At 35.3% G+C, this 15,182-nt stretch overlaps 2 protein-coding genes across 3 annotated transcripts in view; one reads left to right on the forward strand and one right to left on the reverse strand.

The window, feature by feature from the left end:
* The window catches only part of OSGEPL1 (O-sialoglycoprotein endopeptidase like 1), a 100,666-nt gene that overhangs the window by 73,146 nt on the left and 12,338 nt on the right, over positions 1-15,182 (forward strand). The gene's annotated exons all lie outside the window — the stretch shown is intronic.
* ANKAR (ankyrin and armadillo repeat containing) overlaps positions 1-15,182 on the reverse strand; it is an 86,073-nt gene that overhangs the window by 43,211 nt on the left and 27,680 nt on the right. Inside the window, 3 exon segments of the mRNA XM_027866010.1 lie at positions 2,047-2,255; positions 8,625-8,826; positions 13,870-13,911. Of these exon segments, the coding sequence (XP_027721811.1) occupies positions 2,047-2,255; positions 8,625-8,826; positions 13,870-13,911 (453 nt within the window).

Consider the following 15,182-nt stretch of genomic DNA (forward strand, 5'->3'; position numbering starts at 1 on the left):
AATAATATACAATATATGCTTCTAATCAGTTCTTAAAGTGAGAGCAAAGAAGTAGCAGCATGATTTCTCTTTCCTTCCTCCATCCCCACTAATCTTCACCCTCACTCTTCTTTAATGATAATCCATGTCTGACTCCTCCAAAACCATCTGACTCCATTAAACCCGACATCTCTAACTCTATCCCTGATTGGTCCTTTAAGCACTGTTGGTTGTGGGTGTTCACTCACAAGGAGTAGAAAGTCTTTAGGGCTGTTCAAGTAGTAGCAGGGCTTAGGCAATTGTGAAATTTGGATTGTCACTTTTTGTCTATTCTCTGTTCTTCTTGGTTGTAAGACTAGAATACCTCTAAGGTCCCTTCCAAACCTAAATCTATGTTCCTATGGTGGTGGACACTGGCAGGCATCTCAAGCTCCATACGTCTAAAATGCAACTTATTATATTTCTCCCCAAACCATTCCCCTTACAAATATCCTTGTTTTCTGTTAAAGGACCACCGTACTCCCAGATACACAAGTTTGCAACTTCAAGTAACCTTGACATTTCTCTCTCCTTTGCTCTCCATATCTAAATCGTTGCCAAGTCTTGTCAATCAGATATCTCCACAGCTCTTATATCTGGGCGCCTTCTCTCCACTCTTATGACTATCACCTTAATTCAGTCCCTCATCACATCTCACCTGGACTATTGCAGTTGCCTTCTAATTGGTCTCCCATATTCCAGTCTCTCTTTTCTCTAGTCTATTTCCACATAGCTTCCAAACTGATATTACTAAAACACAGATATAAATATTTCACTCTTCTGTTCAGAAATAAGTAATTCCCTCATTTCCAGGCTGAAATATAAAGTCCTTATCCTGATGTGCAAAGCCCACCACAATCTGACTCTCATCTACCTTCCCAGTCTTATTTTATAATATTCCTCTTCTTGAATTCTCCATTCTCGTCAAACTGACTTGATGACTATTTCCTGTATGCTGTAGTTCATTTTCTTCCTCTTTACCTTTGCACAGATTGTCCTTTAGGTCTAAAATGCACTTCCTCTTCTCCTCTGACTCAGAATCAAGACACAATTCACATGTCACCTCATAGGTGAGGTCTATCTTGAATTACCCCAGTTATTAAGTTTCTACATTTTTTGAAATAATGTTGTTTTATTTCATATACATTTCATTTATACTTATCTATGTATAGATCCTATGTTAAATTCACTAAGTATGACATAATATCCTTAAGGGCAGAGACTGTTTTGGTCAGTGTTTCCTAGGGGCTGTCATGATACCACACCAAGAGCAGGTGCTTAATAAATGTAGAGTTGAATTAAATTGCGAACAAAATACAAACCAAACACAATTATGTTGCATTCTGCCTCATGTATAAAAGCTTTATTTTGCTAAAAGGCTATTTAAAAAAAACCACATTCATTTTTCATCTACTGTCTCTAACAAGGATCTGTCTATCCAGGAGATACAGGGATATATCATAAATATGTACCAAAAGTCTTCCCCAATGTTTATGAGAACAAAGGATACAAATAATTCTAAAAAGAATCCTAAACTATTAACAACCACATGAAACATTGTTCTAAATCACTAATAATAAAAGATTGTAAGTCAAAATAACTCTGAGATTTTCCCTTACATCCGACAGACTGGCAAAGAATGCCTAATATGGGAATTATCAATAATAGAAAGGCTGCAGGAAACAGGTACACAAATCTTGGGGCTATGAATTGGGCCAATCATACTGGAAAGCAATTTGCAATCATTCTAAGAAAGTAACTAAAATGTCCACAGGCTTTGACCCAGATATACCACTTCTAGGCAAATACCCCAAGGAGATAAATGGTTTAAAAAAATACATATATATGTGTAAATATATACATGCATATAGAAAGAAATAAAAGTGATACAAAAACAGAGATATTAATTTTTTAAAATGTCAAGTAATACATGCAGTTCATTTGTGAGCCCTATTTCAGAGTGAGTACTAATCATTAAAGTGAATAACAATTTCAAAATTTATTTGAAAAGAAAATGTTTCTACTTACCTACCAAGGTTTTCCATACTGGGAGTTCAGGGATATTTAATTCTATAATATGCTTCAAAACTTCTGTGTGAAAGTTTAGCACTGACAAATGAATTATATTATTTCCTTTGCTGTCTGTTTTTTGCCAGTTAGCACCATGAGAAAACAAATAATGGAGAGTGTCCAATGCTCCAGATGTGGCTGCAAGTAGTAGTGGGGTGCACTGATTCCTGCAAAACACAAGAACACACTGCAATAACATGGCATAATAGGGTACAGAATGTTAATCAAGTTTGCTTTTTCACTTAAGTAATCTGATTCAAAGTGGTATTGATAGAAAATGAAAGTGATCAAAATGTTAGTTCAAATAGTTTTAGATATTGTCTAAAGTATTGTGTATTCATCACCATGCCTAAGCCCTGTTCTCCTTCTGACTTTCTCCAGCAACTGTATCCTGCCAACAGAGAAATCTCCCTCAGTCTGCTATTAATATGTTCTTCTGCCTACAAACTTTTCCTTTCCTTCTTTCTTATTATTTATACCTCTCCTGCCTCTCCTCTTCCTATTTACCCCAACCTCTCATTTCAATCTGATTCCACTTCACCCCTGCCAACTTCTATTCTCCTTGAGTTTGCCTCTCAATCCCCTCCTGTACCTTACAGAAATTCTATTCTATTCTGGGAAATGCTTTTGCTCTGAGTCTGCTTCCTCTCCTACGTCTTCCTCCTCTAACAATGTCATGTCACTAACTGACTTCTTCTGTGGAAACTTAACCTTTTCCTTTGCCCCATAATTCAGTGCTGAAGGAAGACAGATTGTTCTCTTTGTATCATCAAGCTCACTTTTATTCCACTGATCATTCTATCTCTATCACCTTTCCTTTCCTCATTTGAAGCCCATACCAATCAGTTATAATACATTTTTCAAATCCTCTACTACTGTCATCATGTACTACTCTTATGCCCTCTTTTACATTCCTCAGTGACTTTAGGACCTGACTTAGGGTGTTTGTTTATATTGTTCCATTCTATCTCATTACCATGCTCAGCAAACTGTTGTATTCACATTAATGATTTGACTCGCTTGCTGTTTCTTGACCTCCTTGGTTCCATCTACAATTCTTCACATCAAAAACATGCCAGCAAGGCAATGCCCTTGACCTCAGTGTGCTATCCCTCATATCTCAAATTCGATAATTCCTCTTTTCTACCACAACACCTTAATTAACACTAGCCAAGACTCACTGAACTAGATTTTTACCGTCACCTTTGACCTCCTTTAACTTTTCCTATTTACTTAGTTATATCTAGTCCTTATGACCACAGGTGACTTTGTCATGGTCAGCAATTTCAACACAAATTTCAATACACTAGGTTCTCTTAACCCCTGCCCTCCTAAATTTCTGCCATATCCCAATGCCAAACCTAGTATCTCCCCCACTGTTCATTTTTTTTCTAGGAACACAGCTGTGTTGATATATAAAGTCAAGGAGATATGCCAACTTGGCCCACTATGAAGTCATGGTATCTAATGTGAACTGGGCTCTCCCTATTGCTCTGTAATCTTATATCCTTTTCTTGTTGGTTATTTAACAGGATACCTATAACAGCTATTCTAAATCTTCTCTATTTTATTCATCCAACAAATTACCTCTTATTATGCAAATGGTGCTGTACTAAATGCTGTGTTTTATATATATATGTATATATATAAATATTATTTATATATGTGTGTGTGTATGGTTTAGACTTGGTACTGCCCTGAATACCCTTATAATACCCTTATAATCTCTTTAAGGAGATAAAATACATACACATATAATGAATGATGTTATTTTGATTAGTTGATTAAATTATGGCACTCTGTATGAATATTTTTTCTTCTTCCTAATCTGTCCTAACTTCTTCAAATAAGTAGATCTTGCCTAGCCATAACTCTCCTTCATTCTGCCACTATTATCTCCCTCAATCCTGAACCTAAGTTGCTATTCTCTTTCTACTTCTATTCTGCTGTTCAATCCATACCTGTCTCTCCCAGGAAACAATAGTTTAAAAGCAGAAGAGATAACTTCTAGTTAGTGGTCATTATGAAAACATCTGAGGATACATTTGAACTGGATCTTGAAAGATGGGTCAGATTCAGTACTGATGTACTGTATGCTTCTGCCATTAGAATTCATCCCACCCTTTCTTAACCCAGTGTCTTTGTCCTATGCAAGAATTTCCTATATTTGGAATGAAGGTGGAGAGAATGACATGAGCAAGGCATGGGGTGGGAAAGCTTGAGGAATGTACAAAAAAAGCTGATCTTTAAATTTTCCCTCTGAATTACCTTTATCTTTACACCTTCAAACATGTTCAAGAAGCCACTAACAAAAACAAAACAAAACAAAACAAAACAAAAACCACTTTCACTTGACCCTGCCATTCTAATGAGCTGTAATCTGATTCTGTCCTTTTCACTGCCAGATTTCTCAGATGATTGGTTTATACCTGCTTCCATTCCTACTAGCTAACTTCAGTTCCCAGTGCTTTGCATGATGATCGCCAATGATCACTTTCTTTCATTTTTCCTTCTGATTGACCTCTTTGCAGCACTGGATACTGTTAAGTATGTTCTACTTCTAGAAATTCTTTGCTTCCCTCATGTTAGAATGGTTATTCCAGTTAGCTTTATCACCACTTCAGTGGTTCCCTCATTGACTCTTCCTCCTGCTCACTCATGTCCTTTAAATGTAGGAATTCCCAAAGGATCAGTCATTTGCCTTCTACCCTTTAGTCATTACATTCTCTTTCTTGGAGATTTATTCATTCACATAGCTTCAACTAACAAACTTTTACAAATGTTAAGACTTAGATCTGTATTGTTAGCCCTAATCTCTCACCTAAGTTTTATTTCTGCATTTTTGGTTACCTGTTGCTCATTTCCATTGGGATATATTGCTATCACCTTTCCACCAAAATTATCTCTTTTTGACTTTCTTACTAATTCTCTCAGCCACTCAGTCTGAAAATTTTTTAGTCATGTCCATTGATCATGGCCAGTGTGAACAAGTATATTAAAATGGTAATATTACCCAAATAAATGCATAGATTCAGTGTAGTAAGAGTCAAAATACTAATGGGATGCTCATAGAAGCAAATAAAGAGTTGACCAGATTCAAGGAACAAACAGAAAATAATAGCTAAGGGATTATTTTTTTAATTTCAAAAGGAAGAAGGTAGACCTGTACTACCAGATCTCAAATTGTATTGTAAAGAAGTAATTATTAAAATTATCTTGTACTGGATGAAAAACAGGAAATAGATCAATTAAATCAAATGATTAATTCAGAAGCAGACCCAAATGCAGTGTGCTCAGCACTTTACAAATATTATTTCATTTGCTCTTCAAAACAACCCTAGGATGTGGGTGTTATTATTATCTCCATTTTACAGTTGAGGAAACTGAGGCAAACAGAGGTTAAGTGACTTGCCCAAAGTCACACAGCTAGTAAGTGTCTAAGGCTAGATTTGAACTCAGGTTTTTCTCATTCTATGCCCTGTACCACCTACCTGCTTATAACATAAAAAGTTAACCATCAAATAACATTTACAGAATTAACAGAAGAAATAAACAATCAGAGAATTATTTAAGGTTTATGTTTTTTTTCTTTTTTTTAAGTTAAATAATAACTTTTGTTCAGTTATTATTTGTTATAATAAAAATAAAGGTGACAGTATTATCCAAATTGATCTATAGATTTAACATTATGCTGATCAAATACCTATAGCTTACATTACAAATTTAGACAAAAATAATAATTCATATAGGAGGACAAAAGGTTAAGAATACAGTTGGGTTTTGATTAGTGCAAATAATGAATTCCCTGAAATGCTGGCATTTTTTAATTTGTATAACATATTTCCATTGGGCTGAAACCAGTTACCTTATTTTACACAAATATAGCTTCAAATAAATCAAATTTGAATACATGCAACTGTTTCAGGGGATTCATTGTTCACACTAATTGGGAACTAAGGGAAAATGTAGGAAAAAAAAGGAAGAGAAGTTTCAATTATACTCTAAAGATAGAATTATCAACATCATGTGGAACTGGATAAAAACATAAAAAGAGGTTAGTAGAATAGGTTAGGCAGTAATCAGGTACATACATAGATCTAGTGTTTAATAAACCTAGCATCATGAAAGTCGAAGGAAAGTATTCATTATTCCACAAATATTGTTGTGGAAACTGAATAGCAGCATGGTGAAAAATGGGAACAGAAAAAATCTTACACTACGTATAAGAATAAATTCCAAATAGATCAATCATTGAAATACTTGTAAACTTCCATTAAAAAAAAAAAACTAGATGAAAAAAGGTTATTATATCTTTCACAACTGTGAAGAAGGAATACATTCTTAACAAACTATGACTTGAAAGAAATTATGACAAAAAATAGGTGAATTTAATTATGTAAAAAGATAAAGCTTTTAAAAATTAATGCAAGTGGAATAAGAAGGAAAAACATTTTGAAAAAAAAAATCTTCACATCAAACATTTCCAATATAAGTCTGACATTCAGAATGTACAAGCTGACACAAATTTATCAGAGTAAGAACCATTCTCCAAGTGAAAAGTCAAAGAACATAAAGAAGCAGTTCTCAAAAGGAAAAACACAACCAACAACTGCATGCAGAAAAGTTCAAAATCTCTAGTGGTCAGAGACACGTAAATTAAAACAGCTATCAGCTTCCACTCGATCTCCATCAACTGGCTACGGCAAGACACAGGCTATTATTACACCACTGGCAGAGTTGTGACTTTCTCCATTTTTTAGAAGCAAGATGGAATTATATGATGTAACAAAAATTTGTACATCTATTTGACCCAAAGATCATGGGGATTTTTGGAATTTACTGAAATGGGGTATAAAGTTTTATCTGTATTAAAAATATTCTTATGGGGGCAGCTGGGTAGTGCAGTGGATAGAGCACTGGCCCTGGAGTCAGAAGGATCTGAGTTCAAGCACAGCCTCAGATACTTGACACTTACTAGCTGTGTGACCCTGGGCAAGTCATTTAACCCCACTGCCTAACAAAAACAAAACAAACAAAAAAAAATTCTTAGAAGCACTAATTATAAGATTAAAAATAAACAAACAAAAAACTGGGAACAATCTAGGTGTCTGTCAAGTAGGGAAATGTTAAACAAATTCTGGCATACAGATATAATAGGATGCTCTTGAACCAGAAGAAATTATGAATATGAAATATGAAATGATGAATATGAAAATATGAAAGATGAATATGAAAAATCCAGAGAAATATGGGGAAAATTAAGCTATGTAGAATGAAGACAATAGGACCAAAAGAATAAATACATGCATAAACTACAATTAATGAGTTCAAAACAATAACTAATTTCATATTATATACATAATAAAGAAGGTAAAAGAAAAAAGAGGACAATAGGGGCACTGTTATGTTCAAATCCCTACAGATCTTTTGGGGAAGAGTCATAATGTTAAAGAAAGTTACAGACAAATGCATATTCATTTACAGTCTCTTATTTTGTATTTGTTGATTGATTATTTGTAGTTGCCTACAGAAGTCAAAGCAAAATCTATATTTAAAAAACACACAGAAATCATCTTTGGCACCAGGAAAAGCTTTGTATCACTGAAAGCACTACAAAATTTTATAAATATGAAATTTAAGTTCTGGGTCCAGCTCCCTGTCCATTTGTAGCACCTGTGCAAGATCTATGCACTGACATAAACTCGATGCGTTGTCTTTCCAAATGCATGTCACAATCTGGGCAATATGCATTCTTCATCCACTTGGCTTTTCCTGTGTGGATTGCTAGGTTGTTCACTCTTTGAGTTTCCAAAGATTTCACTGAGGCCGCTCTATATATGGCATTCTGAGTCTCAATGCAATCATTACAATGTCCTCTGAAAACAGGGGCATCCTCATCCATTGCATTGTATTTAAAGGACTGTTATTTAGAAGAAGGATTAGACTTACTCTGTGTGGCTCCAGAGGTAGAACTAGGGAGAAATGCTGGGACACATTAAGATTTTGGCCCAAAATAAAAAAGAACTTTCTAATCAAACTGTCTAAACACTGAATAAGCTGTATTATTGTGTTCAAGGAGAGGTGGGATGATCATCTTTAGGAACATTACATAAGGAATTTCTTCATCATTTGGGAGTCAAGACTAGATGATCTCTAAGGTCTCTTCCAATTCTAAAATTCTATGATAATATGATTTTTTTTCCCCCTTTTTCCTTTTTGGCGAGGCAGTTGGGGTTAAGTGACTTGCCCAGGGTCACACAGCTAGTGTGTGTCAAGTGTCTGAAGCCGAATTTGAACTTGGGTCCTCCTGACTCCAAGGCTCTATCCACTGCACCACCTAGCTGCCCCAATAATACAATCTTTAACATAAAAATTGAAATTCATAATTCAAAGCAAAATTAAGTCAAGTGAAAAATTTCAGGAAGTCAAATTATCATAACATACTAAACTGGCTAGTGGTTATCTATATGTTGCTCTAAGTTGTCTTCCCACTTGAGATTCTATGATTCTTGGACAAAACTGCCTTAGTGACTTACTCAGCTGCTGTCTCAGCTTCTAGCAAACTAGGATCCTTCCTACAGAGAACAATGATGATGCAAATATTGTCATAGAAAGCAGCAACATGTATAGGCATCCATCCTCTTTTTTCACATAGGGTATAATCTGCCTTGTGACTTAGCAGACAGACAGTTGCTTCTAATGAGCCAGCCTGAGCTGCAAGGTGTAGGGGTGTTGGACCTAAAATAAGTGAACAATTTAGTTAGGGTTAGAAGAACAGCTGATATTTGTAATAATATATTCCTATGTAATAATATATTGCTAACATAATTATACAATGCTTCAATGCTTATAAAATGTTTTAAAACATACATTAATTCATTTGATGCTTCCAACAGTCTTATGAGGAAAATTCATAGCGATTGCTATCCCCATTTTACAAATAAGGAAACTGAGGCTCAGAGCAATTAAATGACTTGTCCTTGGTAGCACAACTAGTAAGTGCTGGAGGCAGAATATGAACCTAGGTTTCTCCTGACTCTAGGTCACTTATTCTACTAAACCATACCAGGACCTAAAATTTCAAAAAAGGGCATTATGCTTTGTTTTGTACTTTAAATAGTGCTCTTAAGTTATCTCTTCACGCAAAACATTTTTAACAAGTGGGATTTATTAATTTTAATCTTCTGAGTATTAATTAGTGAATAAATAAGCAGGGTAACTTAAGATCTGTTCAACTACTTAAGTGGTCCAGGCCATTTTCAATATGCAATATTAAAAATTTCCTGAAAAATAAACCACTAAATAATGTAGTAGAATTGTATTAAGGCCTAGCTTGTCATTATTTGTGTTTAGAAATACCATGGATCACTATATTCCCCCCTATATAAACTGTATATAAAAAAACAGTTTATATCACTGTACCTCCTGTTCCCCCCAGCTCCAACAATATAAAAAGTCTCTTGTATTGGATTTAGAAAATTCTTTATGTGTTATTTGTTTTACTTTGGAAGTATGAGAATGGAAAATAATGACAAAGTAGAAGAAATCACATTGAAAAGAAAGAGAATTGGATGAGTTTAAGGTTAGAATGCATAGATATATTAAAGTGACATATCTTATTTAAATGTCTTTCTAATTTTGTTCAAATATGATGTTCTGAAGAAAGGAATCTAGTCTTTTTTTTTAAGTACTCAAAACAAAACCCATTCCTCTGTTACTTAGAAATGTTTAATCAGTAAACTTTACTTGTATATATAAAACCACTGACAATTGGAGAACAAAAAAAAAAAAAAGAAAGGTATTTATTTGTCTACCTAGGTAACAGGAGAACTACTTGGGCATTTCTGAGGATTTTTTTTTTACCAGTTTCACTCTTTCAACTTTTCTTATGGCAAGAGGGAGAAGTAAAAGAAAACAGGGGAAAGAGATACATGAAAAAATATCTTTTTTTTTTCCTACTTGGCAGTTTCTTTCTTCTACTAATAAGAAAAAGAAACAGAAAACTGGAACAACAGGCATTAAGAGTACAAAGAAACAACTGAATGAAGAAAACAAGGAAAAATTATGGAAATCATAGAAAAGTCTTTCACACTTTAAGCCTAAAGGTTGGTGATAAATGGGTATAGCTCCAAGTTATGTTATACAGGATGAATCATGTACTGAATTAGCGCTGTGCTCACAAAGACTGGACTCAATCTTTAAGGCTTCTCAATAATGATTATTTTCTGTGGCTCATTTTGTTTCCACCCAAGGTCCCCCTGAGAACATCAGAATTCCTTCCCAGACTTGCACAGTTCACATGATTCATAGTACCAGCAAAGAGCAAGGTCTGACTTTGTTCCTTTTCCTCATCATTGTTCTTTAGACCTTTGCCCTTGAGTTCCAGCAAATCCTGTGGTCCAAAGTTCTTTGCCAAAGCAGCCTCTTTTTCTCCTTTAGTACTCTGTCCCTCAGCTGCTGCCAACTCTGTGTGGCTCATCATTGCACTGACCTCTCATTTCTGTTGAGACTCTGAAACTCCATTGTCTTGCTACACTATCGTTGCTTACCTGCCATCCATTTACCACTTTCTATCTAATTCAGGAAGTATTATAATACTCACAATATGAAACCTGGGCCTCAAATACCTCTAAAATAGTTAACACATTGCTGGCTCTTCTGTTAGGCCCCCAGCTCTACCTAGCTGGCACAAAAAAAGGTGCCTTAAATGGCAGTGAAACTTTCTTGACTGAGCCATCTCAACTTTATGGTCTCTGTTCCCTCATCTCTAGACAAGTTAGGGTAACTGACTTCGACTCGGCTCTTCCCCAACCTAGAGGGCAGACAGAGTATCCCCTACACACAATTAGAACCTTCTGTTGAGACTTTTTATATCTGAGGAAAACTACTTGCTTTCCTTTCCATTTGAGTTCCTGATTCCCATCATCAGCACCCATTAAGACCACCCACCCCTTGTGGCTAGAACCAAGCCATGCAAATTAACTGAAGTTCTGAGTAACCTCAATAAAGGACTAGAGACAACACAGTACCAAAGCTAGTGGTTACTACCATCTGGGCTGCTGGAACATCAAAGGCTTATGTATCTAGTAAAGTAATAAAAATGAACATTCTACTCAAAGATTCTAATATGATCGCAATTAGAGTAAGGATTAGGTATCTCTTGTACCTTGGTTTCCAAGACACTGAACTTTTTGTATTCTCCTCCCACCCCTCTGATCTTTCCATTTGTCTCCTTTGCTGACTTCTTATGGTAGAATAAAAAGAGAACTGGCTTTGAAATCTGAGAATCAGGGTTTGAATTCTGGTTCAGTCTCTTCCTACCTATATGACCTTGAGTAAGTCACTTAACTTCTCTGGGGCTCTGCTTTCTCATCTGTAAAATGAGGCTCACTCAAGCCTCATCTACTCTTGAACTAGAGTAGTCCTACTACATTCTGTTTTTATCCTCCTGATTTTATCTATATCTATTTTATTCCCTTAGTATATACTGATCCCATCTTACAGGTTCAAATATCACCTCATTTTTTTTTTTTTAAAGAATCTCCCTTATATCTCCAAGCCTGACCTGAGCTCTAGTTCCACATTTTCAACAGTCTATGCACATTTTCAATTGTATTACCTGCTGTCATCTTTAACTCAACAGGTCTAAAACAGAACTTTTTCCCTAAAAACTAGGAAGATAATATGGAATAGATACATTGGTTCCAAAATCATGGAGAATCTAAATGTCAAGCAGAGAAGTTTAGAATTCATTTTGTAGGCCAAAGGGGATCCAGTGGTGTTTTTTTTGAGTCAAAGAGTGATTCGCTAACAGCACTGTTTTAGGAAAATAAGTCTAGAGACTTTTTAGAAGGTGAGTTGGAAGAAGAGACTGCCAGAGAGATTGTCCAGGAGGCTGTTGCAGTGGTGAAAGTTTGAGAAAGTGAGCAGCTTTAATGGAAAGAAAGAGATCTATTCATTCACTCACTTATTCATCATACATTTATTAAGTACCTGCTATGTGCCAGATACTGTGCCAGGCACTAGGGACACAAAAAAAGAAAGTCTCTAACCTCAAGTACCTTACTTTCTACTGAGGATATGAATGGCAGAAACATTTTGAGGAAAAACTAAGAGTTTGACTATTCAAACCCAGTACATCCCCTGAGATGCCACTCAAGTCCTATATACATCCTCCATTGGGACTTTCCTAACAATTTCAATGCACAGTCGTCTTCCTCTTCTTTGTCTCTAACATTTTCAGCCATTCAGACATTTAATCATAGACTGCATTAATATCATTTATGTTCTCTCCAGCCCCACTGCAATTATTTTAGCAGGCCCTCATTACCTCTTGCTTGGATAATTTTTTTCTGTACTTCCAGTCTTTCATACTACTGTCTGAATAATCTTCCTAATGCACAGGCTTGTCCATTTCATGCTCTACTCATCAACTTTCACTGACTCTTCACTGTATACCAAATAAAATGTAAACTCCATAACATAGTATAAAAGGCCTCCTCACCTCTGGATCCAAACTACCTTGCCAGTCTTATAACATGCTATTTTCCCTTTTTTATACTCTATGTTCCAGCCAAACTGGACTACTCACCACCCCCTAATCTTGTTCTTCTTTTTCCCATCTCCGTAATTTTTGTGCATACTACTTCTCATTTCTAAAATGATCTTTCTTTACATTTCTGCCTACTGACATCCTTCCCTGCTTTCAAGGACTGGCTCAGATGCCACCTTCTCTATTAAACCTTCCTTTAGCCTCCCTGACTCTCTCATATCCCTCTGTTTGGACTTCTACCTTGTACTTACCATAATACAATGATGATGTGGTTATTTTATATTTGTCTTATCTTCCCTATGAGTTTGTAAGATCCTTTCTGTTGAGTTTCATTTTTGCACTCCTAGCACCCAACACATTACATGACACATCAGTTGCTTAATAAATGTTTGCTGAATTGAATTGGATTTCTGCTGTTTTTTGAGAGTATATCTTATCTTTTTAACTACATTGTAATCTCCTAGAGGGTAAAGATTGTCCTTTACCTTTCTTAAATATCTCCTCCAGTCCCTAACACAAAGCCATACATATAATACTCATTACTCAGTAATATTTAATGAAAAAATAACAGTTGAGAGTAGAAGGAAAGATCTTTAATTGTAGTTTAGAAGTCTGAGGCATTGCTAACTTTGAAATCATTCATCTTTAGATCTAATGACATTTATTTGATTTAACTACATGGTGTAATAGATAGAACACTGGACATGGAATCAGGAAGACCAAAGTTCCACTCCTACCTCAAATATTTGTTAGCTATGAAACCTTGGACAAGTCACTTAACCTTTCTGTGCCTCAGTTTCCTCATCTGTAAAATGAGAGTTGAGTTAGACCACTTGACCTCTAAGGTCCCTTCCAGCTCTAAATCTGGAATGCTATGAAATATATTTTTGATGATTAAGAAAGTGGTAATGCTAATATCTTATCTCAGTCTGTTCAGATCATATGCAATACTTATATTCTGGGTCAGTTTTTGGAGAGAGAAAAAAAATCTCTTTGAGAACTGAAGCTGAAAAATTAGTAACATCAAATTTGATGGAAAATTTGAGGGAAAATAGAAAAACAAGTACTTTACAACCTTAACAAATGACCGTTACTGTGACTGTTAGTTTTTATAGAACCTTTTGTAGATAAAATATTTACACAGTAATAAAAGGAATGAACTTTTTTTTTTTAGCATTTATGACAAATTTCAAAAAGGAAATTTTATTAATATTTCACTTATGTCTTACCATTCTTGTCCTTTTTCATTTCTGCTTTGGCAGACTCTTTTCCTAAACAGGAATGAACAAAAGAGTATGATTAACCATCACTTTACAATTAGCTAATTTATTCACAATATAAAATCCATACTTAAGAGAAGTTGTTTGAGGATGTGCTTACATGAACAAAAGCAAAACTGTGATAATAGCCTCCGAACTTAGCAGTGCATCAAATAAGCCTGGAAAGGAGGCAGTCTACAATGGGAGCTGACAGTGGAAGTTTTCAGAGAAAACAACTAAGAATAAGAATCTTAATCCATTTCATACCAGAAGCTTTGAAAATACAGGTAACATTCTTAGTAGGGATTCTGTTATTTGTCTTATTGAAGAAAATCTCTAGGCATCTCTGTATTAAATAATAATAGCTTGCATTTATATGACCCTTTTAGATTTTCAAACTGCCTCATAGTATGGTGTCTCATTTAATCCTCACAACAACTCTGTGGTGTGTGTAGGTGTTATTATCCTCATTCCATAGATGAAGAAACTGATGCTTAGAGGTTATGTGATTTGCCCAGGGTCACGCACGTGGTGTCTGAGGCAAGAGCTGAACCCAGATCTTCCTGACTAGTTTCTATGTTTGGGGCAGGGGTGTGCTGAATCAATTCTAAGAGTAGATTGCTAGGGGCAGCTAGGTGGCACAGTGGATAGAGCACTGGCCCTGGAGTCAGGAGGACCTGAGTCCAAATCCGGCCTCAGAAGCAAGTCACTCAATCCCATTGCCTAGCAAAAAAAAAAAAAAAAAAGTAGATTGTTAAATTTTCCATGTAAATATTTATACTTCAGAAATTGAAGTTACAAATTAGAGCTCAATTAATTGTTTTGTTGATTGTCTAGACTTAAAAAAGTGTTAATAATGCAGATTAAACTTTAAATGTATATGTACATTTTTTCCAGAGAGCCTAGTTGTTAAACACTCACCAGCACAACCCTTAATTGCTTTATAAATACTGTTTGAGCTCAATAGAAGTTTAGTTGAAGGTTTAGGGAATGAAATCATCACCAGATTGGAGGCCTGATTACTACAGGCTAATAATAAAAACAATCATGATGATAGTAATAGTAATAAAAACTACCACTTATATAGCACTTTAAGGTTTGCAAAGTGCTTTATGTTTAAAATCTCATTTGAGCCTGCCTCATTTGAAGTATTAGGTAAAATCAACAGCTCCCTGACTGGACAGAAGAAGTAGTCTAAAAAGAAAAACAGAAAGTAAAAGATTAAATGGAAATACACAGAAATTGAACCAAAGGTCAAGAGGATAGAGAACACAAGAATGTGC

This window comes from Vombatus ursinus, unplaced genomic scaffold (assembly GCF_900497805.2).
Source record: "Vombatus ursinus unplaced genomic scaffold, bare-nosed wombat genome assembly UNPS02014779.1, whole genome shotgun sequence".
NCBI classification, from domain to species: domain Eukaryota; kingdom Metazoa; phylum Chordata; class Mammalia; order Diprotodontia; family Vombatidae; genus Vombatus; species Vombatus ursinus.